Genomic DNA, 26,022 nt, shown 5'->3' on the forward strand with positions numbered 1-26,022 from the left:
AAGCAGAGTATAATGGAAATGAATCTAACAATGGTGAGAGGTGAAGATGCTTAGTTTCAAGGCAGGCTCATGGTTAACTAAGTCAACAAAAAAAGCCAAAAAGAAAAGTTTTCTAACAACCTGCGAAGTATTGGTGGGGAGACTCTCGTCCACCTCTGTGAAAGCATATGGCAGATGATGCCATGTGAAAAGGAAATCCGATTAAAGGCAATTGGGCCATAAAAATATTAATTCTTATAATGAGAGTATCAAATTCTTTTTGAAATTGTAACCTACCCCCTCTCATTTTTAAAGCAGGCGATGTCATACTCTGATTCATGGCCAAAGGACAAAAAAGTGTGTGCAGAAAGATGGATGGATGGGGGGGCTGGAGAGATGGCTCCAGTGGTTAAGAGCACTGGCTGCTCTTCCAGAGGTCCTGAGTTCAATTCCCAGCAACCACATGGTGGCTCACAACCATCTATAATGAGATCTGGTGCCCTCCTCTGGTGTGTGGGCATGCATGGAGGGAGAATGTTGTATACATAATAAATAAATAAATAAATATTTTTTTTTAAAAAAAGATGGATGGGTATGTCAGGAAGTCATAGTATTTTTACAGGAGACTGCCTTCAAGCAAAGTCATGCAAGTGGGAAAGAAACATTTAAGTCTGCATTTTTTCAACAGCTCTGATACTGTAATCAAATGAATTGATGAGAACTTCTGGTTAAAGCCAGAATTCTGGTAAAAGCTATGTATTGAGTAAAATAAAAAACACAGTATTAGAAAGGCTATTATCTTCAGGTTATCTACATTTGTATGATTTTTTTCACAATTTACATACAACATACCACCATTTCCATGCACAGAACTCAAACAAATTATATTCACTAGGTTTTTAGTATGCCAGAGGGTTTTTGTTGTTCTTTATTTCTTTGTTTTTGCTAAAACAAATTCTTAAGTTCTAAGAGAAGTACTTCCTAGGACATAAATCAGCTACCTAACACTTTTTTTTTGAGACAGAGTCTCAACTGTGTAGCCATGGCTGGCCTAGAACTTTCTTCGTGGACCAAGAAGGCCTTGAATTTAGAGATCTGTCTGTCTCTGCCTCCAGAATGCTGGGATTAAAGTCATGTCCACCACACCCTGCAGATAACACCTATTAAGAAACACTTTGACTCATTCCAAGAATTTGCAAAGATCCTAACAATCAAAAGGTATTTTCCACTTCTTTTTATTTTAAAGAGCCCAGAAGGACAAAAGCCTCAAGGATAACATTTCATATTATAAATGTAATTACCCGAGGATAATGATTTAAAAATATAATTTATTTTTAAACTGCACTTTAGTTTTTTTTTGGTTTTTTTTTTTTTTGATTTTTCAAGACAGGATTTTTCTACAACATTGGATCCTGTCCTGGAACTAGCTCTTGGAGACCAGGCTGACCTTGAACTCACAAGAGTTAACAGAGGGAGTCTCTGCCTCCCTCCCAAGTGCTGGGATTAAAGGTGTGCACCACCACAGCCCGGCTAAAATGCACTTTGTAAAAGGAGTCATTCATTCCCACAAATCTGTATAGGTTGAAAATAAGCTGACTCAGCCGGGCGGTGGTGGCGGCCGCCTTTAACCCTAACACTAGGGAGGCAGAGGCGGGCGGATCTCTGTGAGTTCGAGGCCAGCCTGGTCTACAAGAGCTAATTCCAGGACAGGCTCCAAAAGCTACAGAGAAACCCTGTTTTGGGAAAAAAAGAAAGAAAATAAACTGACTCAAACCATGCTCAGATAAAGCCATGGATATCGGATGCACAAGAGGCTAATTACTGAAAAGAGAACCTAATTCATGCTTAACTGTTTCAAGTCAAACTTTAGGATGCAGGGTAGTGGTGGAGCAATAGATTAGGGGCCTAGAGACTGGCAAAATAGCTTTAGCTCTACCTATTAATTATGTGACCGTCTGCAAGTAATTTCTTTTCTCTGTTCCTCAATTTATTATCCATAAACTGAGTGGGTTGATGTTTACCACAAAATCCCTTCCAGCTCTAAAGTTTAATGAGACAGCTTCCCTGAGAACAATGCAGTGTGTTCTAATAACTTTCATTGAAGCGTGTAAGACCATCAGGAATTGCAGTGTCTGGGCATCTCAAAAAAATTATGAGCTAATTCTCTCCATGTCTGGTGTACAACTGAGTCCTTACTGGCGTTACACCGTTTCCACATCGTAGGGCATTCAAATCTACAACTCTCATGAGGAGTTTTGGAAGGTAGAAAGAATAATCTGATTTACAGGAGAAACTTGGGCATAGGACTGTCACAACCAATACATGACAACGTCCATTTGACCTCAAGGTTTTAAAAAGGGCAAGGTGGAAGCGATGGGCAAAATGCTGTGACCAAGCGTACTGTTATCCTCAAATTAGAAATACTCCCAGGAGAAGGCCTCACACTGACTCCTGGGGTTCAAATCTCTTGAAGGTCAGGTCGGCACAAAAGTGCTGATTCCTCAGCTTGCAAACTCTGGGTTAGTATCCCGCCAATTTGGAATTCTTATGATGGGAAGTTTTTTGGTTTTTTTTTTTTTTTTTGGAAGGACGGGGGAGCTCTGCAAGGGACGGAAAGCCTGTAGCACCTAGGCCCTTGGACTTTGAAGTAAGGGAAGGGGTTGTCCGGGACGGGTCAGTTACTCACCTGGAAGCCGGGTCCTCTGTCTTGGCCTCTGGATGCACACCGTCCGCACCAAGGGCACGAGTTTCTGCTTGAAAGTACCAGCCAGGCCTCCACACCGGAACATTTCGGCAACCGCTACTCGGAACCTCCCTCTCCTGCTCCTTCCTTTTCTTCTCACACACCGTCGAACGGGTCAAATACCACGGGCCCGGACCCGCTCCCCCCTCCCGTCACACGCACACCACGCAGGCTCCTCCTCCCAGCCCCGAGTGGACATTGGATAGAGAAACCGGCCCCCTAGAGCTGGGGAAAAGGCGCTGAGGCTAGAGACCTACTGCGCAGGCGTAATGCTCGGCGCTGCCTTGCAATTGGTCCCACGGTAATGAGGTATGCGCATGCGTGCAGCTGCCCACGCGGTCTGCAAAGAACCGGGTCCCGCCTCCGGATTTGCAAGTTTCCGCGAGTTAGTGGCCCTGTGGTACGTTGAGCCGCTTAGGCCAACTGTCCAAGGAGAGCCTTGTGCCTGACTGCTGTGGGCGGTGCTACGGCACTGTCGGCCATGGGAACTGACACACGTCACAAAAATCCGACTCCAGAACCTTACTTTCTTTTTTGTGTGTTTTAGGCAACTGGCCATTAGGCATTTAAGCCTTTCTGAATCTCTTCGTACTATCCAATGGTGGTCTCCCCAAAGTCCGAGTCAGCGCACCTGACTTTCCGAATCCTGAATAAACTTCCGACTTTTACAAGTAACTGACTGGCACTTTCTCCTGCAGCCCTTTTCGGGGGGGGGGGGGGTCTAGAGTGGGGGCGTGTACTTCCCCTGTTCTTTCTCTGTGTCACTTTCAAAATGCTGTACCAAGTGCCTTGGATAATCTCGCGCTATTATGGCTTTCGTGCTTGAGAAGAGCAGGCTGACAAAAAGTTTGTGCCTGACAGATTTTCTGTGAAAGAAATCCTGAGCAGTACGGAGAAAGCTGTGGGAGATACAGAGCAAGGAGTGAGAGAAAATGGGTCTTTTGCTCCCCTGTGGAGCAAACACGTACACCGTTTTCAAAGATTTGAATTGCATATTAAGCATGAAATGAAGCCGGGTGGTGGTGGTGCACGCCTTTAATTCCAGCACTCGGAGGCAGAGGCAGGCGGTTCTTTGTGAGGTCAAGGCCAGCATGGTCTACAAGATCTAATTCTAGGATAGGCTGGAAAAACAAAGCAAAAAAGTATCTAATGAAGGTGTGTGTCGTGGGAAAAAAGACCGATTTTCCCACTGGGGAGGCAGAGGCAGATAGCAAGGAAGTTTGAAGCTAGGGTGGTTTATACTAGGCCAGTCAATGGTGAGGAGACCCTGCCACTTGCTATTGACCAGTTCTATGTAAGAGACTTTTTTTTAAAAAAAAAATATTTATTAAAAATTTCCACCTCCTCCCCTCCTCCCCTTTCCTTCCTACTCTCCCCCTTTCCCTCCTACTCCCCACTCCCCCTCTGTCTCCAGTCCTAAGAGAAGTCAGGGTGCTCTGCCCTGTGGGAAGTCCAAGGCCCTCCCCCCTCCATCTAGGTCTAGGAAGGTGAGCATCCAAACAGACTAGGCTCCCACAAAGTCAGTGCATGCAGTAGAATCAAAACCCGGTGTCATTATCCTTGACTTCTCAGTCAGCCCCCATTGTCAGTCACATTCAGAGAGTCCGGTTTGATCACATGCTCGTTCAGTCCCAGTCCAGCTGGCCTTGGTGAGCTTCCATTAGATCTGTCCCACCGTCTCCGGACTTCCTTGCTCCTGTTCTCCCTCCTTCTGCTCTTCACTCGGGCCTTGGGAGCTCAGTTCAGTGCTCCAATGTGGGTCTCTGTCTCTATCTCCATCCATCGCCAGATGAAGGTTCTATGGTGATATGCAAGATATTCATCAGTGTGGCTATGGGACAAGGCCAGTTCAGGCACCCTCTCCTCTGCTGTCCAAGGAACAAGCTGGGGACATTTCCTTAGACACCAGGGATCCCCTCTAGAGCCAAGTCTCTTGCCAACCCTAAAATGTCTCCCTTAGTTAAGATATCTTCTTCCTTGCGCCCATATCCACACTCCTCCATCTCAACCCTCCCATTCCCCCAAGCTCTCCCCAATCCTCCCCTTTTCCCTTCTCTCTCCCCATCTCCCCTTCCCCCAAAACCCCACCCTCGTGCTCCCAACTTTTGCCCGGCGATCTTGTCTACTTTCAATATCCAGAAGGATAAATATATGTTTTTCTTTGGGTTCCCCTTCTTATTTAGCTTCTCTAGGGTCACGAACTATAGGCTCAATGTCCTTTGTTTATGGCTATCCAATTATGAGTGAGTACATACTATATTCCTCTTTTTGGATCTGGGTTATCTCACTCAGTAAAGCATTTTCTATTTCCATCCATTTGCATGCAAAATTCAAGATGTCATTGTTTTTTACTGCTGAGTAAAACTCTAATGTGTATATGTTCCACACCTTCTTTAACCATTCTTCTATTGAGGGGAACCTAGGTTGTTTCCAGGTTCTGGCTATTACAAATAGTGCTGCTATGAACATAGTTGAACAGATGCTTTTGTAGTATGATAGGGCATCTCTTGGGTATATTCCCAAGAGTAGAATTGCTGGGTCCTGAGGGAGGTTGACTCCCAGTTTCCTGAGAAACCACCACACTGATTTCCAAAGTGGTTGCACAAGTTTGCATTCCCACCAGCAATGGATGAGTGTTCCCCTTACTCCACAACCTCTCCAGCATAGGCTATCATTGGTGTTTTTGCTTTTATGGATATGAAAAGTATGGGGAATGATCTCTGTTTAGCTGGGGAAATGGGATCTATTGGTCATTTAAATGGTACCACAGAGTCAATTCAAGAGAGGGGTTTAGGATGGAATCCCAAGGGGACAACCTAATGTGGATGTGTTATTTGAGCTATGTCTTGAAGGATGATCATTAATCTAATAGTGGAGAAGAAAAAATAGTGTTTCCGAGGGTGAACACATTGAGACCAAAAGTAGTATTTTTAGAGTTTAAGCATGTTGACCTGAACTCCACAGGGACTTAGGACCTCTGCTACTTGAACAAGTTACCCAATTACTTCAACTGGTCTAGAGACAGTTGGACTTAAGAATGCAAGCCTATAATTCCTCAGCACATGGAACTTCATTATGAATTATAGACCAACTTGAACAACATAGACTGTTTCAAAACAACACCCCAGGGCTGGGAGTATAGTTCAGAGTCAGAGTGACTAACACTACAAGGTCCTCTGCTCAGTTGAAGCACTACACAAAAACCCTCTAAGGTTTTAAATAGCAATAACAAAATAAAATTTCCAGAAATAGAGTTCAGTACATTTTCAGGAAACAATGACAGAATTTTCAGGAAACTTCCTGTGTCAGGAAGTGGTGATAAGGACTGTAAGTGTGATGGGACCAAACTTGAATTGTCAAATGAATTTGGCTCTAGTCTTTGTAAGTGATGAGATTTCTTTCTTTTTTTTTTTTTGGTGAAAGTGGATAGAGGATGCAATTACAAAGGCATATTTTAGGAAGTTTAACCCAGGAAGCAGGATTCATTGCATGAAAACACCCAAAATTTCATTATCCATTCATCAGATTAGATCAATGTTTAAAATTGCAAATAATGAAGCCAGGAGTGGTGTTGCATACATGTAATGACAGCACTTGGGAGGCAGAGGCAAGAGGATCAGGAGTTCATTCTGGAGTTGGGGGAAAGCCAGGGCTACAAAAGACCCTGTCTCGATGTTAAAAAAAGGGAAACAAAACAAAACAAACAAACAAAAAATCAGAATGTGATGGCATATGCCTTTAATCTCAGCACTGGGGGGACAGATGCAGGCAGATTTCTGTGAGTTGGAGGCACCACCACCGCCTTGTTTAAGATTTATTTTATTTTGTCAGAGGTGGTGGTTTTGTAATCCTTTAATCTCAGCACTCAAGAGGCAGAGACAGGCAGATCTCAGTGACTTTAAGGCCAGTCTGGTCTACAGAACTAGTTCTAGAAGAGTCAGGGCTACACAAAGAAGCCTGTCTCGAAAAAAAAAAGATTTATTCTATTTTGTATGTATGATTGTTTTCCTTGCATGCAAGTCTGTGTACCATGTGCACACCTGGTGCCCTCAGAGGTCAGAAGATGATGTCATATCCCCTGGAACTAGAGTTATGGACAGTTGGCCATGTAGGTGCTGAGAACTGAACCCCAGTCATCTGCAAGAACAAGTCCTCTTAACCGCAGACCTGTCTTCCCAGCCCTCAGGAGTGACATTTTTTTTTAAAAAAAAATCTATGTCTGCTTTGGGGGATAAATATTGAAAATATCAATTCCAGAAAAAATAAATACATTTTATATTTTGAATACTTAACTACTGCTCCTTGTTATGTCTAGAAACCCATAGTGTGCTGAGGGACTGAGACAAGAGGAGCATTTGAGCCCAGGAGTTTGGGAGTCAGCTTGGAATAACACAGTGAGATCCAATCCCTTAACAACATCAGGTTAATAATAAAGAGGTTAATAACAAACATCTATTCATTTACTACAAAGTCAGTTACGGCTGCTGATAAAGACAGCTTTGGAAAATACTATCAAAATTATGATAGTCAGATGCAATTATGAGACAACTGAATATATTAAAAACAATTTGATAATGCATGCATAATTAAAACAAAAAAATCAGTGTAAAATACACATTTTTGTGATAGGTACAATGAGGCATTTCTCTTGTACTTTTACTAAAAAACTATACCCTTTTTACCCTAGCAATGTACTCTCCAAACTCATTCCAAAAGTATATAGTAACAAGTACCTCCCTAGGATAAAAACCTATTGTGAAAAAAAATCATATTTCTAGAAATGGAAATTTTAAACTTACAAAGGTAGACCCAGTGACAATTTTAAAAGATTTATTTATTTTTATTTTATGTGCATTGGTGTTTTGTCTACACATATGTCTGTGTAAGGGTATCAGATCCCCTGGAACTGGAGTTATAGCCAATTGTGAACTGCCATGTAGGTGCTGGGAATTGAACCTGGGTCCTCTGGAAGAACAGCCAGTGCTCTTAACTCCTGAGCCATCTCTCCAGTCTCCGATAATTATTTTTTTTGACAGAAGCATGTGAATAATTTTAGGTGGATAATTTTTTTTATCTTGAGATAAGCTAGCATAAATTTTACCCATAAACTGGCAGAACCACTTTCCACTGAATGTAAAGGATGTGACATCAATAGTTACTTCCCCTCGTTTTATTGGAGAGTGTCTCCTATAGCCCAATCTGGCTTCAAATTCACTATATAGCCAAGGATAACCTTAAACTTCTGATTCTCTTGCCTCTTCCTCCCTGGGACAAGCCCCGTATCAACTGGGCTAGCCCTCCTATTATATCATTACAGCTACTCTTCTAAGGGTATGGATCACTTGAGGCATCAGGGCTTTTTTTTTTTCAACAAGAAATAATCAAATAATAATTTCTATTATGTAGAAAACAGTCAATTAAAACACAAAAGTACTGTGCCATGATGATTGTTGGAGTACATAAGGATGGTCTTGGATTAAGTAACTCCTTCTCTGGATGGCTTTATGTTGACTAGTATAATCAAGGGTTTTAGAAATGGGTGACCCACATGTATGATAAAGGGCTATAAATACATGTCCTAACTCAAGAATAAGATTAAGTAGAATGCTGTGCTTTGAATAACTTGAACTTGGCTAAGCATTCACATTCCAATATGCTTACACACACATCACTGAGGTACTGAATTTTTTTTTCTTAGTGGAAATGGATTTAATCACATTGACTCTTCCTTGTCGATCAGCTTCATATACAAAATGGCAGCTCATGTGTGCTGTTGGAACCCCTGACTTTGATGACTTTAGCAATATCTCACATGTGGATGCTAATGGCATATGTTAGTGCTACCTTAGTCTATGAAATATGAGGGATATGAGAAAATTCCTAAAACAAACAAAATGGGTGCTTTTTATTATATGCAAATTGTACCTAAGTTGATTTCATACAAATTCTGAACCTGAAAGTCACTTTTGGGAGAAGGAATATGGGTCGTGATCAAGCTGTGTGATGGTTCGTAAGCCTTGGGAAGCTGCCCTCTGACATCGTAAAAAAGTTGTATTCATTTATCATCTTCCAAGCATAATCTAGGCTTCTGGCAAATTAGACCCAACCACTCTGTTCTACATTCACTTTCAGGGGGTGGGTGAACCCTCCTTGGGATTCTCAATTCCCTTTGAAACTCCGCTATTCTGGGACAACTTATGACTCTATGAAGGCTCAGGGTGTCAGAAATTCTGGGGTTTATGTCATGTCTTATGTGCCTTCATCTTGACCTGGAATGGTTAGCTACAGAAACAAAGTCCCCCTTTGCTGGAGCTGTCCCCATTAGTTTCCCCCCTCTCCTGCCCTCTGTATGGCCCTCTCCCGCGGCGGGCCTTCCCCATTGGCCAGACAAACACAACCGACTGTAGCAACCAATGGGAGCCGCCCTCTTGAACATTCAGAGGGTGGGTGCTCGTGGTGTGATGAGGGGAGGTTGGCGCCTGGTACGCGCCCCCTACATCTGGCAAGTCTTTGACAGAAACTGTAACACCCCCTACACACTCACACTCGTGCCCCGTGTCTGCCTCCTTTCAGCTGCATGGGTGCCCTCCATAAGCCACTGCGTGTACCAGTGTCCTGTCAGCGCCCTCCCCAATTCCTTAGGCCCTAAAGTACACCTGCTCCCTCAATCAGACCGAACACCTCTTTATCCTAAGACTTGCGGAAGGCAGGGAACCACGGCGGCACAGTTGTCAGCTGCTGTGGAGCTGAAGGAGGTACCTCAGATCCCCCATCTCCTAGTGCTGCACCGCACCCGAAGCTCTCCAGTGATGCCTTAGGGTACAACTCTCTTTGTCCTCCCCAGTTGTGCTCACTGTCCACTCACCCTCTGCGCTCTAACTTAAGAGGGGGTGGGAAGCCTGAACCCCACCACGGAACTAGGGACAAAAAGGCAAGGCTATTCTGGGGTGGCGTGTGTGACCCTCCTCAGCTCTTCCCCGTTCTGCTTAGGCTTTCTCCCTCCAGTGTGTCCCTGGGGTCCAGATAGGGGAGGGTCTAGGCGAAGGCGCGGCACAGCCTGAGCCTGCAGTCTTGGAGCTCACACACCGGCAGAAGAAGGGGGCTCAAGGCCGGCAGGTTCTCCGTTTCTTCTCTTGCAAGCTTTTGTGTCTGTGCCTTAGAGCTGCAAGGAGGGTGCACTGGGGAAGGAGGAGGGGTGCTTAGGGTGAGAGCACCCCCTTCAAGCGCGCGCACACACACACACACATTGCCGGTGCACGCACACACAGGCGGACACACACTTCAGACGCGCGCGCGCGCGCGCGTTCACACACACACACATACACACACACACACACGCACGCACAAAGCTCTCTCGCTTTGAGCGCACTAACGTGGCCGCTTTCTTTGTGTGGAGCCCTCGACTGGGGTTGGGACCCCGGTCCTGTCCCGGGGAGATGGCGCAGCCCATCTTGGGCCATGGGAGCCTACAGCCCGCTTCAGCTGCTGGCTTGGCATCCCTGGAGCTCGACTCATCGATGGACCAGTATGTACAGATTCGTATCTTCAAAATCATCGTGATTGGGGACTCCAACGTGGGCAAGACCTGCCTGACTTTCCGCTTCTGCGGGGGTACTTTCCCAGACAAGACTGAGGCCACTATCGGTGTGGACTTCAGGGAGAAGACCGTGGAAATCGAGGGCGAGAAGATCAAGGTGATCCAGCTGGTCAGGTCCGGGAAGGGAGGGACCTGGGAGGGGGTTTCGCCTGAGGTAAAGCTCTAGTGATAACAAATGTCTAGCTTTGGCTGTGTCGCCACCTGCCGAGCTCAAGACCCTGGTGGCATCCTCACCCCTTTTAGCTTCTTTCAGGGGTTCCGTTTCCACCTAACCCAATTTTCCTGGGAAGACAGAGTGGTTGCATTTTTACCCCTTGCCCTGGCCTTACAGCTCCTGCCTGGAAAAGCCGGTTTGAAATTGTCCTCAACCCTGAGTGGGAGAGACACCCCTGAGCACAGGAAGGCCTGAAACATTTCTGGGATGTCTTGTGGGATGGATCCCAAAGCACTTTATACATCTTGAGGTCTTTTCTACCTCTTGGGTGCCAATAGGCTGCAAAAAACATCTTGGCTAAGCCCTGTGACATTAAGAAGGCTGGGAATTCATGGAGCATGAAAACTGCTTTATTTTAAATTATAGTTTACTCTTAAGATTGGGGCTGAGTTGGAATGGGGGTGGAGAAATGGTTGTGTCACAAAGCCATGAGCCCTTTTAAAGATTGACAGTCAACCGCTGAGCCTTCAGCATCCCCAAAACTTGTTCTTTTTGGAGGCAGTCCCTCTCAAATACTTGTTTCTTTGCTTGCTTTGGGGAACCTAGTGAACGAAGTGCACATTGCTCATTCTGCTGGCATTGTCTTCAGAAGGCCCATTGGGAAAATGTAGCACAACTTATTGAAGGGGCAGGGGAAGTGCCTTGACCCTCTCCCCATAGTTTATTAAGTAGGTCAAGTCAAAATATTTTGTACATTCATTTCGTGCAGTAAAAGGAGAAACTCAGTAAGACAGGAATGTGTCAAGTGCAGGGAGGGAGTGGCAGGAAGCAGGATATGGCAAGGGCAGCTTTGTGTGTCATGGAAATCTGCTTAGAAGGCACCAGGGATACTAAAGACCAATTCCTCTAGACTCATAGCTGGCCTTTGCTTATGCCTGTAGTTGGACCCCAGGTAGGGCCAAAGGGGAAGGCAAACTTCTTGCTGCAAAAACCGACTGAAGTAGCCACATGTCCTGTCCTGTCTTCTAAGTGAAGTGGAAAGAACCGGGGAACTGGAGGGGCTGATGAAACATCCCAAATTGTGCAAGCTTTCTTGGTGATTAAAATGATTACATTTTAAAATGGCCTCAGAAAACAAGCCAAGACACTGCACTTCAGAAAGACTGGTAGGAGATAAGGAAGAGTAAGCCTCTGGGTCGGGGAGATAGTACATTCTTTTGAACTTGTGGTCTTTTTTGCTTCTTCCACTTCTGAGGAAACAGGGATTGCTTCATGCCCTTTTAAAGTCAATGCAGGTGTCTGTCGCTTTCTTTTTCAAGGACTCTCATGTTGAATGTTCGCACAAGTCAGGGCTTCCTTCTCTATGGTGTCTAGTTTCTCTAATATATGCCTACCAGACGCTGGAAAATCTAAGACATGGTTTGTTTGCTTTTTTTTTTTTGCCAAAGTAGAAATAAACCAATGGATGCATTTTGCAACACCTTCAAAATCATTCATGATTAATGTTAGTGCTTATTTAAAATCAAGTGTTACGAGGAGCTAAAGGGTTCCCTGGGCTTACAGGTCAGGGGAGGATGCTAAAGTCATCTGGAATATGAGTGGTGGGAGAAAGAAAGTATGTGGGGATCCAGGGGAAAAGGAAGATAAGGGGGGAGGGTTGGGGAGGAGAAATGAGGGGTGGGAGGTGAATAGTGGATGAAGTCATTACCCAAATGGCCTTGGGGAGTGTTTTAAACCATTCCTCCTCTACTGTCACCCCTGTATTTAACCAACTGGGTCTCAGAGTCTCTGCCAAATATTCCAGACCTTTTTTCCCAGAGGACAGAGCCCGTGACAGTGTGACTCACTAGAAACAGAGATCAGCACAACACCATGTGCAGATAAGTGCTTAATACGGGCTTTTGGGGGAAGGTGATATTTTCAAGAGGACAAAGCCTTATACCACAGTTTAAGGAGGAGCCTTTGAGGACAAATTCACCAAGGACCATCAGGGGAGTGTGGTACCTGGGAGATGCTGAAACTGCTCCCTTGTAAGCAGTTGAAACATGAAGGTCTAAGCAGGCCGATGAGAGACTAGTGTGTCTGGAAGACGGCAGAGCATGGCACCTGGCAGGAGATCAAGAAAGAAGTAGATTGTGCCTCATACTTTGACTGCTCGCAAGGAACAAGTGCCAAAACAGGGGGAGAGACAAAGGTACAGTGGGGTAGGCTGAGGCAGCCCTAGAGTTCAGCCAGCAAGAGTAGGCTGTCAGATTATAAAGTAGAAGCCCAGGAGGGGGAATGGCTTTTCTCAGTTCTGGAATAGGGCATGACCTCTCCCAGGCTTGCTCCCTTGTGTCTCAGGGGTGGCACACATGACAACCTCTGCTGGGGATGCCTGATTTGCCATATTCATAACCACATCTTCCGTATCAGGGCTATCCTTAGGAGTCTGAAGCCCTATTTCTTTCTTTCTTTCTTTCTTTCTTTCTTTCTTTCTTTCTTTCTTTCTTTTTCTTTTTATTTTTTGAGACAGGGTTTCTCTGTGGCTTTGGAGACCAGCCTGTAGACCAGGCTGGCCTCGAATTTACAGAGACCCGCCTACCTCTGTCTCCCGAGTGCTGGATTAAAGGTGTGTGTCACCACCGCCCGGCTTGGAAGCCCCATTCCTTTCCCCCAATTACCATGTCTCCTCTTGTAACTCATACCTTTTACAATCCAACGTTTCCTGGTTAACACATACTCAAGAGACCCCCCCATGGCGGCTAGAGAGGTAGCTCAGAGGTTAATAGCCCTTGAACAAAGGCCCTCTGCAATAACAAATGCTCGAGGACCTGGGTTCAATTCTCAGCACCCACAAGTTACTCATAACCATCCATAACTGTAGTTTCAGGGAATGGAGCACCTACATGTTCACCAAAAAAACCCTTCATACACACACAATAAATCTAAAATAAAATTCAAAAGAAATGCCTCCAATAATTAGGGAATAATAGTTGAAAACTTCTATTTATTGGAGCCGGAGAGGTAGCGCAGTGGTTAAAAGTACATATTGCTCTTTCAGAGGACTCTGTAATTCCAGCTCTAGAGATACCTGATGCCTCTGACCTCTGCAGACACATTCATTCATGTGCACATACCTACACATAACTACAAATAATAAAAATAAATCTAAACTAAACAAAAAACCTTCTGTTTATTGACTAAACAAAGTCCAAGCTAGTCATTTTATGTCTTACTTGATACGGCAGCCCTAGGAATTAAGATTTTAAAATACTTTTAATTAAAAAAGATATACATGCAGTATGTGTGAACATTTGTGCATGCACACGTACGTGTGTGTTTGTGTGCGTGTGAAGTCATATGTATTTCACAGTGCACATGTGAAGGTCAGAGGATAACTCATGGAATCTGTTCTCTTTCCACCTTGTGAGTTTCAGGAATCAAAGTCAGGACATTAGGCTGGGTGTCAAGTGCTGAACCATCTTGCCAGCCTAGAATTGGGATTTTTATCGTTCCCCTTTGACAAAGAAGGAGACCAATTTTGAGAGAGATGAAATAGCTTGCCCACAGGCACAGAGATCTTTTGTGATTGCTAGGCTTTTTACTTCTTTTTAAAAATATTTTATTGGTTTTTCAAGACAGGGTTTCTCTGTGTAATATCCCTAGCTGTCCTGAAACTAGCTCTATAGATCAGGGTGGCCTTGAACTCACAATGATGGGCCTGCCTCTGCCTCCCGAGTGCTGGGGATTAAAGTAAAGGCCTGTCCCACCAGTGTCCGCGGTTGTTAGTGTTTCAACTGAGATCCAGAGCCCATGTTCTTTACACTGAGCTCTACTTTCGAAGGTACTATCAAGCGCCCTACATTGGGAGTGATGCTAGACTACCAAGCAGTCAGTCTTACTGAGTATAGGCAAGGAACCCAAGGCTGTGACCCAAGGTTCCAAGAGCCTTCAAGTTGTCTCCTTCAGGTTTGGGGGCATAGTTCACTGGTAGAATATGTGTTTAGGCTATGTGAGGTTTTGGCTTATAGCCCCAGCACCACTAAATAAATAAAAAATAAAATTCAAGCAAGAAATCTCTTTTGCTTGCACTTAAGACACTCAAGAGAGCGCTTGGAGTTTGCTCTTCACACTTTGGCTGTCTCACTTTGGGCATGAGTACTACAGGTGTTCAGAGCTAGAAAAGACCTTAGAAAAAAGTCTCAAATCCAAAGTCCTCATTTTAGAGGTAGGGAACTGGAACTCAGAGTGGGAAAGTGACTTACCTTAGATCAAATAAGATCAAGCCTAATCCCTTTTTCGTCACTCTTTCTGGATTTCCCATTGCCGGGCTTAGAAGAGTACATAAGTCTTAAGTCCATTTAACCCAGAAGGTTATTTGTGAGAACAACATGGAGGGACCCAACAAAGGAAAGCTAGCTGCTTTTCCTGGTCAATCTAGGAAAGATGGAGTCATATTCCAACTCCCAAAGGAAGGGAGGAGCTTTTCTTAATAACTTTTATGGGCATTGCATTGAATCCATTTTTTCTTAATAACTTAATAATTATGCATTATGTATGTGTCACCTACAAGTTTAGCTAAACCATTTTGCATCTGTCTCGGGCTAAAAGCATCAGAAACCAATAAATAGGGCTGGGAGGGTTTAGGCTTTGCTGAACCATTCTTGGTAACATTTACAGAAAGTGGCCCTTCTGTCTAGCTTGGGCACTCCTATACGCTGAGCACTACAGCAGCAGGTCAGCCATGGCTACAGACAGGCATGGCCCAGATGCAGGGTTCTCCCCTCTGCTGATCCCTGGGGAAAACACCTTCCTGTGCTACATTACTAAGCGCAAGGAGGCTGAGCTCAGTGTTCCTTACAAGTTGCCTACGGTCAGAATGACGTCATGTTTTCTGTGGGGACTTCTAAGTTTCCATCTTCTGCCAGATAGCTTAACGGTTAACTATACATCACTGTGTGTGTCCCTTGTTGCCTTCCCCTTTCTCTTCCTCTCCCTCCCTCTTCTCCTCCTTCTCTTCCCCCTTTACTTTTTTCCCTTCCCCAGTGTGGGTGCATGTGTGCATGGGTGCCTGTCTATCGGTCTGTCTCTGTCCTTTTCATTGCTTTGTGTGTCATCTTTGTGTATACATGTTTCTTAGATACATATGATACATATGGAACAGTCCAGCTAATAAATAAGATGTCTTTTAATTGAGTGGTAGTGGCACACACCTTTAATCCCAACACTCATGAGGCAGAGGCAGGTAGATCTCTGTGAGTTTTAGGACAACCTGGTCTATAGGGCTACTTCCAGGATAGCCAGGGCTATACACAGAAACCCTTTCTCAAAAAACAAACAAACAAAAGATTTCTTTTAAACTTTCCGAGTCATCCATGGGAGTATCTAAAGGTTGTAAATCAATCTTTCTTTCTTTCCTTCTTTCCTTTCTTTCTTTCTTTCTTTCTTTCTTTCTTTCTTTCTTTCTTTCTGTCTCTCTCTCTCTCTTTTTATTTGCACATTTGCCTTCTGCAATTGACCTTTAACAAAAAAACATTCATAGCTCATCTATAAAATGATGCCAGATATGTCTACTAGATAAAAAAAAACCTAGGTCAGTTAAGAGTATATGTAGGGGATGGAGGGCTTGCTGAAGCTCATTCAAGGCAGGATGTGGCAGCTCTCCACCCCATGCCCCTCAGCCTTTTGCCCATCACCCCATTAATCTGGACCTATCCAAGATACTCATGGTAAGATAATGCACCTTTCTCCCTGCCTCTTCCCACTAACTGCCTTTGCCCTGTTTCAGCTTCTAGAGCCAAGCTTTCCAGAATGAGAACCAGTAGACCCAAGGCACAGTACTAAAGGTTGATGTGCTCTCTGAGGCAATGATAACAACTAATATTCATTGAGCACTTCACATCTTACAAAAACTTCTTCTCATTTATTATTTCATTGGATCATCTTAGCAGTCACAGAGAAGCCCAAGTTCCCACTATAGAGACAAGGAAATTACGGCTTCATTTACTCAGCTACTGAATAGAAGCCAGAGTGCTGTCTTTCCAGCTGTACTCACTGTGTACAGTTGGCCCTCTGCACTCAAGGGTTCCAACTAACTGAAAAGAAAATGTTTAGAGAAATAAGCAGGGACTGGGGGTATAGCTCTGCTAGTAAAGTGCTGGCCTAGCAAGTATGAGGCCCTGAGTTCAATTCCAGTGACACATAATCCTGGCCCAGTGAGGTATACCTGAAATCCTAGCACTCAGGGAATAGAAATAGAAAAATGAAAACTACAAGGTCATCTTGTATTTGGCTACATAAGTTTAAGACAGGCCAGCCTGATCTAGATGAGATCTTCTCTCTCTCTCTTTCTCTTTCTCTCTCTCTCTCTCTCTCTCTCTCTCTCTCTCTCTCTCTCTCTCTGTTGTGTGTGTGTACATGTATGTGTATGCACATGCACACATATGAATCTACCTAAACATACACAGACTTTTTTCTTATTCCCTAAACAATACATTAGATCAAGTATTTTTGATCATTTGCATCCTATCAAATATTATAAGAAGAGATACTTTAAAACATGTAGAAAGGCCAGGAGTGGTGGTGAATGCCATTAATCCCAGCACTCAGGAGGTAGAGGCAGGTGGATCTCAGTGAGTTCGAGGCCAGCTTGGTCTACAAAGTGAGTTCCAGGACAGCCAGAGCTGCTACACAGAGAAACCCTGTCTTGAAAAACAAACAAAAAAATGTAGAAAGAGGTGTGGGCAGGGTAATATGTAAACAGTACACTGTTTTACAAAGGGCATTTGATCACCCATAATGTGAGCATCTGGTGAATTCTGGAATCTATATTAGGCAGGTCATGTATGTCCAAGAAATGTCACCAAGACATACCAGATGAGGATGCTGAAGTAGAGAAAGGACACACAACTAGCATGAGATTTGGGGAGAGATTTGTATTCCAGTTGGTTTGACTCCACTGTACCCTACTGGCCCTCTGAGAGTGATGAACATCCCAGGCATGAGTAGCTAAGGGGCAGTCCTCAACCATGTCCACTGGGAAGAAAAGAAAGAGGAGGGCGGCCGGGCGGTGGTGGCGCATGCCTTTAATCCCAGCACTCAGGAGGCAGAGGCAGCGGATCTCTGTGGGTTCGAGGCCCGCCTGGTCTACAAGAGCTGGTAGGATCTTGTAGGATAGGCTCCAAAGCTACAGAGAAATCCTGTCTTGAAAAACAAAAAAAGAGAAAAAAAAATAGGAGGAGAAGTATCTTCTTTCATTCCCTAGCAAGAATGAAAGGACAGTAAGGATGCTGAGGACAGGAAAACTGCATCCCCAGACACAGAACCCATTCCATGCATCCAGTGAGCCTGACTGATGTATTTCCCTTTTAGAGACTTTGAGGCCATACCTGCTAGTTCTTCTGTTTTCTGCTGGGAGTAGCCTGCTTCCAGGTTTATGTTTCATCACAGGCAGGGGTGCAAAAACTTTGGATGTGGTTTATATAGAGCTGAAATTAGAACAGTAACTGCCCCTGAACTCCCAAACGTCGACATGAAAGCTTTAAGGCTTTCTTTGTAGCTTCAGGAAGGCAGAGGAGAGCTCCAACAGAGGGGCTCTCCCTACAGTTCTGGCAACTTGGGTGGTTGTACACAATTAGGAAGCCAAGGAAAAGCCAAACAGCCAACCTTACTCAGTTCAAATACCTCACACATTCCCACCCATGTTCCTGCAGGTATTTTTAGAATCCTGAGCTCATGGTGTTAAAGCATCTGCCACATGCCTGAGGGCCGACAGGGATTCAGCTTCACTCAGAGGCGAGAGTTAAGACTACTGGAGAGTGGGGGTGGGAAGTGGAGAGCAGGAGCCAAGTGGGAATGATATTCCTGTACTAGGGCCTGTTTTTTCCCCCTGACCTCCATCCTTCTCCCCATCTGCCTCTCTTCCTTCCTGCTCAGAGCACCAGAGAGGTAGAGGGAATAAAATCATTTTTTTTTGTCTCTGCTTACAGAGCCTTTTTGCTTCTGTGTATAACCAAAGTAGGATGCTTTCTCTAAAATGATCCGGCAGATACCTGAGCTGTCCTACTGCTGGCTGTTTTAGGGGCTCAGGGCAATATTGCTGTTCATCACCACCACCTCAAAGCTGACAAAGACTGCCTACAGTTTAGTCAGCTAGAGACCGGCAGCTCTAACGGAACAAAGAAGACACACATGTATTCTAAATGGAATGATGCAGACCCCAAGGCAGTCGGAATTCCTACGAAGAGAGAATTGGAGAGAAGTTATAAGAGATTTGCAGGCGGGGGGGGGGGGGGACTTAAGAGCATTGGCTGGCTGCTCTTCCGGAGGTCTGGGGTTCCATTCTCATCTGGAAATACCTGCAGGAATACAGGTGGGAATGTGGGAGGTGTTTGAACCATCTGTAATTCCAGTTCCAGGGGGATCTGCTGTTCTCTTCTGGTCTCTTTAGGGACTGCATGCATGTGGTGCATAGGCACAGATGCAGGTAAAACATCCATACATATAAAATAGAAATAATAAAATAATGTATCTTTCAAATTAAAAAAATGAAGATTTGAATAAAGCATGGTGACTCATGCCTTTAATGCCCAGCATTTGGGATGCAGAGGCAGGTGGATCTCTGTGAGTTCAAGGTCAGCCTGGTCTACAGAGGGAGTTCCAGGACAGTCAGGATTAAATTGAGAGACCCTGTCTCAAAAAAAGCCCTCCTCCCCTAAAACAAGATTTGAGAATGAAGGTAGAAGCACAAGCTGAATCTTCAAGAATGGGTGAGATTGAGATCAGGATCTACTGTGGAAGGATGGACTAGTGGGTACAGTCACAGAGAAAGATGTGGCCAAGCATCTTGAACCTAGGGAGGAATAGGTCAAATTAAGATAGACTGAAATATTTCCATTTGACAGCACATGCAGTGTAAGGCTATCATAATTTCCTAAAAATGAAGATGAAATACAGATAAAAGCAGGGGATGTAGGTAGCTAGTGTGACAGCAGCATTTAGGGAGCAATGAAGTGGAGACATTCAGGAACCAAATGACTGCTGCAGTCCATAAACAGGGAGAGGAGAGCCGGACCAAGCTTCATATGAATCCAAATGGAAGCTGATGGTAAATATTCGGCAACCCCAACACTAGAAGACTGAGATAGAAAGACTGAGGCCAGGCCAGGTGAGAAGTGAGCTCCACTAAAAGATCCTAGAGGTTAATGAAGCAAAGCCAGGACAATGGAAACTGATGTCTGGAATTATGGTGTTAGAAGATCTTCACTCTGTAAAGAGATTCAACTATATTCCACAGATTATACTCACAGACGGCTAGTTCCAAATGAAGAGGAGAGACTTCATTTGAACAGTCAAAGTAGTCAAGCAAGAGGCCATAACAAAATTTGGCTTTATAACTGAGAATGTTATAGGCTCTTGAGATCAGCATTCTGAGCATGAATATTTCTTGTCCCAGACCCTGAATATATCACAGAAAATAAAACTGGGCTTGGATATATGTTGACTTCCAGAGTGTTCCCTGGGAATTATGTCTGTGCATATGTTACTGATACCAGATTTTTCTCTTCATAATTTGGCCTTTATCCCAAAAGCCAAGATGCAGAAGAAAAATAGAGTGAATTAAATTAACTTTTACATAACAAAGACGTAAATTTAAAAATAAAATGAAAAGGAGGCATGGTGGCTCAAACATGTAATTCTAGCACCAGAGTGAGTGAGACAGGAGGATCATGAATTTGAAGTCAGCCTTGGCTACATAATTAGATCTCATTTAAACAGACAAATAAGCTAGATGGCAAGGTATTTTGTTTGTTTGTTTGGTTTGGTTTGGTTTTTCTAGACAGGGTTTCTCTGTCTTCCCTGGCTGCCCAGAACTCACTTTGCAGACCAGACTGGCCTTGAACTCACAGAGATCTGCCTGTCTCTATTCGCACCCTCAGTGCTGGGATTAAAGGTGTATACCGGTACCACCCGGCAATGGTGAGATTTATCTATCTATCTATCTATCTATCTATCTATCTATCTATCTATCTATCTATCTATCTATCTTGTTATCTCATTTATTTTATTTTATTTTTTTAAAATTTACTTGTTTATTTATTTATAAAAATTTCCACTTCCTCCCCTCCTCCCAATACCCTCCCACTCCTCCCACTCCCTCTCCTCCTCCCTCTCCAGTCCTAAGAGCAGTCAGGGTTTCCTGCCCTGTGGGAAAGTCAAGGTCCTCCCCCCTCCCTCCAGGTCTAGGAAGGTGAGCATCCAAACAGACTAGGATCCCAAAAAGCCAGTACACGCAGACAAAACAAGACCCAGTGCCATTGTCAATGGCTTCTCAGTCAGTCCCCATGTCAGCCACATTCAGAGAATTTGGTTTGATCACATGCTCGTTCAGTCCCAGTCCAGCTGGCCTTGGTGAGCTCTCATTAGATCAGTCCCCTTGTATCAGTGGGTGAACGCACCCCTCGCAGTCCTGACTTCCTTGTTCATATTCTCCCTTCTTCTGCTCCTCATTTGGACCTAGGGAGTTAAGTCCAGTGTTCCAATGTGTGTCTCTGTCTCTATCTCCATCCATCGCCAGATGAAGGTTCTATGGTGATATGCAAAATATTCATCAGTATGGTTATGGGCCAAGGCCAGTTCAGGCACCCTCTCCTCTGCAGCCCAGGGAACAATCTGGGGACCTCTCCTTGGGCCTGGGAACCCCTCCAGAATCAAGTCTCTTGCAAACCCTAAAATGGCTCCCTTAGTTGAGATATATACTTCCCTGCTCCCATATCCATCCTTCCTCCCTCCCCCCCGTCCCATTCCCCTTCTCCCTTCTCTCTAAAATGGTGAGATTTATAACACTAGTTTTGCTTTTCTGATGGCAATAAAGCAGGCTCTTATTTAGTCCAGGCTGGCCTCTTGCTATGGAGCCTAATATGGCCTGATTCGTCTTAGATTTTCTAATCTTGTAATACAAGCTAGGTAAGAAGGTACATGCCTATAACCCAGAGCTCAGGAAGGTGAGGCAGAAGGATCACTAGTTTCAGGCCGGCTTGATATATATATATATATGTTAAGACCTTGTCTCAAACAAAAATGACAACAACAACACTATAAAGCAATATGTATTTTAAACCATAAAATTAGGGCAAGGAAAATGAACAAACATAATAAATATTACCTATATTCAAATAGTCGTTAATGTTCTGGTATATACAATTCTAGATTTTCCTACAAACGTTTGTGTTTAATGTTTTTTAAAATTGAGATTATATTATACGAAAAAAACATCTGGGGCCAGTTAAAAATTGAACATACCAGCCCTGAAAAATATTATATGTTCTTTCTCTTTCTCACTTTCTCTCTCTGGTCTTTTATTTGATTTTTATTCTATTTCACTGATATTTATTGAGCTCTACATTTTTCTCTGCTCCCCTCCCTGCCTCTCCGCTTCCCCCTTCAATCCTCCCCCAAAATCCCTATGCTCCCAATTTACTCAGGAGATCTTGTCTTTTTCTACTTTCTACTTCCCATGTAGATTAGATCTATGTAAGTCTGTCTTAGTGTCCACATTGTTGTCTAAGTTCCCTGGGATTGTGGTTTGCAGGATGGCTTTCCTTGCTTTATGTTTAAAAACCACCTATGAGTGAGTACATGTGATAATTGTCTTTCTGTGTCTGGGTTACTCACTCAAAATAATGTTTTCTAGCTCCATCTATTTGCCTGCAAAATTCAAGCTGTCATTATTTTTTCTGCGGTGTAGTACTCCATTGTGTAAATGTACCACATTTTCCTTATCCATTCTTCAATTGAGGGACATTTAGGTTGTTTCCAGGTTCTGGCTATGACAAACAAAGCTGCTATGAACATAGTTGAGCACATGTCCTTGTGGAATGATTGAGCATCCTTTGGATATATACCCAAAAGTGGTATTACTGGGTCTTGAGGAAGGTTGTTTTCTAATTTTCTGAGAAATCGCCACACTGACATCCAAAGGGGCTGTACCAGCTTGCACTCCCACCAGCAATGCAGCAGTGTTCCCTTTTCCCCACAATCTCTCCAGCATAAGTTGTCATCAGTGTTTTTGATCTTGGCCATTCTTTCAGGTGTAAGATGGAATCTCAGAGTTGTTTCGTTTTGCATTTGTCTGATGACTAAGGATGTTGAACATTTCCTTAAGTGTCTTTCAGTCATTTTAGATTCCTCTGTTGAGAGTTCTCTGTTTAGGTCTGTACTCCATCTTTTTATTGTATTATGTGATCTTTTGGTGTCCAATTTCTTGAGTTCTTTGTATATTTTGGAGATCAGACCTCTGTCTGATGTGGGGTTAGTGAAGATCTTTTCCCATTCTGTAGGCTGTTGTTTTGTCTTGTTGACCATGTCCTTTGCTTTACAGAAGCTTCTCAGTTTCAGGAGGTCCCGTTTATTAATTGTTGCTCTCAGTGTCTGTGCTGCTGTGGTTATATTTAGGAAGCAGTATCCTGTGCCAATACATTCAAGTGTACTTCCCACTTTCTCTTCCATAAGGTTCAGTGTGGCTGGCTTTATGTTGAGGTCTTTGATTCATTTGGACTTGAGTTTTGTGCATGGTGACAGATATGGGTCTATTTTTATTTTTCTACATGTTGCTATCCAGTTATGCCAGCACCACTTGTTAAATATGCTTTCTTTTTTTCCATTTGATTTTTTTGCTTCTTTATCAAAAAGCAGGTGTTTGAAGATGTGTGGATTGATATCTGGGTCTTCTATTCGGTCCCATTGGTCCTCCTGTCCTTATGCCAATACCAGGCTGTTTTCAGTACTGTAGCTCTGTAGTAGAGTTTGAAGTCAGGGATTGTGATGCCTCCAGAAATTCTTTTGTTGTACAGGATTGTTTTGACTATCCTGGGTTTTTTTGTTTTTCTAACTGAAGTTGAGTACCATTCTTTCGAGGTCTTTGAAGAATTTTGCTGGGCATCGCGTTGAATCTGTAGATTGCTTTTGGTAAGACTGCCATTTTTGCTATGTTAATTTTGCCTACCCAAGAGCATGGGAGATCTTTCCACTTTCTGGTGTCTTCTTCAATTTCTTTCTTCAAAGATTTAAAGTTCTTGTCATACAAGTCTTCCACTTGTTTTGTTAGAGTTACTCCGAGATATTTTATGCTATTTGTGGCTCCTGTGAAGGATATTGATTCTCTGATTTCTTCCCCAGTCCTTTTATCATCTGTGTACAGGAGGACTACTGATTTTTGCTGAAAGTGTTTATGAGTTGTAGAAGTTCCTTGGTAGAATTCTTGGGATCACTTATGTAAACAATCATATCCTCTCTCTGGTCTTTTAAGACAAGGTTTTTTTTTTTTTCTTTTTTTTCATGTAGCCCAGGTTGGTCTTGAACTCACAGTAAGCGTTTTGCCTTGTCCTTGAGTGCTGGAATTGCAGCTGTGAATTGGCGCAAATATGACTTTTAGTGTATCTCTCTCTCTCTCTCTCTCTCTCTCTCTCTCTCTCTCTCTCTCTGTGTGTGTGTGCTATTCTTCTCGTAGTGAACATTTTTTCCTTCAGTAAAAATAACATTGTGAACAAGATATTTTCATACAATTTGAGAGCATCTCTTCAATGTCTATAGAATAGATTGCTGAGAGTAGGATTACAGGTCTTAAGAGTTGTGAACATTTTTAAGATTCTTGATAAAATTGTCACATTGTCCTCAAGGAAACTTGACCAATTTGTGAACTACTTCTATTAATTTAAAAAAGATTCATTGTTTTGTGTGCATGAGTGTTTTCTTTGCATGTATGTAAAGTGCATTACGTGTATGCCCGGTACTAGCCAAGGTCAGAAGAGGGCATCCAGTCCTTTGGGACTGTAGCTAGAGGCAGTTGTGAGTTAACTTATGAATGCTGGGAATCAAATCTGGGTCTTCTGCAACAAGTGTTATTAACCACTGGGCCAGCTCTCCAGTCTTGTGTACTCTTAAAACTACAATCCTTTACATTTTTCAACTTTGTATTTTCATTCTTCAATTTCTTTTTTCCTTTCTCTCTCTCTCTCTCTCTCTCTCTCTCTGTCTCTCTCTCTCTCTCTGTCTCTCTGTCTCTCTCTCTTGTTTCTCAAGACAGCGTTTGTCTGTGTAGCCTTGGCTGTTCTGGAACTCCCTCTTTAGACTATGTTGCCTCTGCCTCCTAAGTGATGGGATTAAAGGCGTGTGCCACCACCACCCGGCTTCATGCATCAATTTTAAGAAGAAAACTTAACAGACTCTAAAACTTCTCTCTGAGCTTTGATAGGTCCATTCAGCTGATCTGTCATGGACTTATTGCTGTAACAGGACTTGTTACCTCATTTTCTAATGCTTTAAGACTATGCTTTTTCTCATCTGTTTGTTTCCTTTTCCAACTTCACATGTGGGTTTTTGTTGCAGGTTCAGGTGTGGGACACAGCAGGACAGGAACGCTTCCGTAAAAGCATGGTGGAGCACTACTACCGCAACGTGCATGCCGTGGTCTTTGTCTATGACGTCACAAAGATGACCTCCTTCACCAACTTAAAAATGTGGATCCAAGAATGCAATGGGCATGCTGTGCCCCCACTAGTCCCAAAGGTGCTTGTGGGTAACAAGTGTGACTTGAGGGAACAGATCCAGGTACCCTCCAACTTAGCCCTGAAATTTGCTGACGCCCACAACATGCTCTTGTTTGAGACATCAGCCAAGGACCCCAAAGAAAGTCAGAACGTGGAGTCAATTTTCATGTGCCTGGCTTGTCGACTGAAGGCTCAGAAATCCCTCTTGTATCGTGATGCTGAGAGGCAGCAAGGCAAGGTGCAGAAACTGGAGTTCCCACAGGAATCTAACAGTAAAGCTTCCTGTCCTTGTTGAAACCAAATAGTGTAAATACAAGAGAATTAGCATTGGAGTTTTTCTTTCCCTTTTTTTCTGTGCCTGCATAATGCTGACACCTGCTTGTTTCCATACAAACTGATATCAAAATAAACTTTGTATAGATTATCACATGCCTTTATGTCTTGCTTTCTTCTAGGAAGACTTTTTGGTCGTTGTTGTTTGGAGTGCTGAGGCTAGAAGATAGGGCCTTGCATCTGGTAATAAAGAACTCTGCCACTGAGCTACATCCCTAGCCACACGAAGAGTTTTTTGACAGTCATAAGTATGTTTTTTTTTTGTCTGCTTGCTTTTTTGTTTTGTTTTGTTTTGTTAAAGACCGAGTCTTGCCAGGTGGTGGTGGTGCATACCTTTAATCCCAGCACTTGGGAGGCAGAAGCAGGCGGATCTCTGTGGATTTGAGGCCAGCCTGGTCTACAAGAGCTAGTTCCAGGACAGACTCCAAAGCTACAGAGAAACCCTGTCTCAAAAAACAAAAAAAAAAAGTAGGCTGTCTTACAATTTTAGTTCTTTCGCAAAAATATTCTACTCATCTCCCACATTTCACCGTGAGAAGGTGATGTTTGTCCCTGTGACCCCCTCTCCTTTCTTGGATGAGGCAAGCTAAGAAATACATATTGTGCAAAGGACGCACAATATGTTACAGGAAGACACATCTCCTATGTTCAAAGGCCCCGTGACCCAGTTACAGAATAATGCAATTAC

The 26,022-nt window shown here is 43.6% G+C and overlaps 2 protein-coding genes across 5 annotated transcripts in view; one reads left to right on the plus strand and one right to left on the minus strand.

Moving 5' to 3' along the window:
* Aifm1 (apoptosis inducing factor mitochondria associated 1) overlaps window positions 1-2,893 on the minus strand; it is a 44,818-nt gene extending 41,925 nt beyond the window's left edge. For 2 of the 3 annotated variants that reach the window (XM_085684467.2, XM_085684468.2), the window contains exon 1: window positions 2,666-2,893. In XM_085684467.2, the coding sequence (XP_085540593.1) occupies window positions 2,666-2,768 (103 nt within the window). In that variant the 5' untranslated portion in view covers window positions 2,769-2,893. The remainder of the gene's footprint in view (window positions 1-2,665) is intronic. The other variant, XM_048439254.3, reaches the window with a different exon arrangement.
* Window positions 2,894-9,561: 6,668 nt separating this feature from the next.
* On the plus strand, window positions 9,562-25,425 carry Rab33a (RAB33A, member RAS oncogene family). Of its 2 annotated transcripts, none has more exons than XM_085684357.2 (2): window positions 9,562-10,433; window positions 24,841-25,097. In XM_085684357.2, the coding sequence occupies exons 1-2, from the start codon at window positions 10,159-10,161 to the stop codon at window positions 24,947-24,949; spliced, it is 384 nt and encodes a 127-aa protein (XP_085540483.1). In that variant the 5' UTR covers window positions 9,562-10,158; the 3' UTR covers window positions 24,950-25,097. The 2 variants fall into 2 exon arrangements, with proteins under 2 accessions (XP_085540483.1, XP_048295158.1); XM_048439201.3 differs by having other exon boundaries at window positions 10,012-10,416; window positions 24,841-25,425.
* Window positions 25,426-26,022: the final 597 nt, after the last annotated feature.

This window comes from Myodes glareolus, chromosome X (assembly GCF_982192425.1).
Source record: "Myodes glareolus chromosome X, mMyoGla1.1, whole genome shotgun sequence".
Classification (NCBI taxonomy): domain Eukaryota; kingdom Metazoa; phylum Chordata; class Mammalia; order Rodentia; family Cricetidae; genus Myodes; species Myodes glareolus.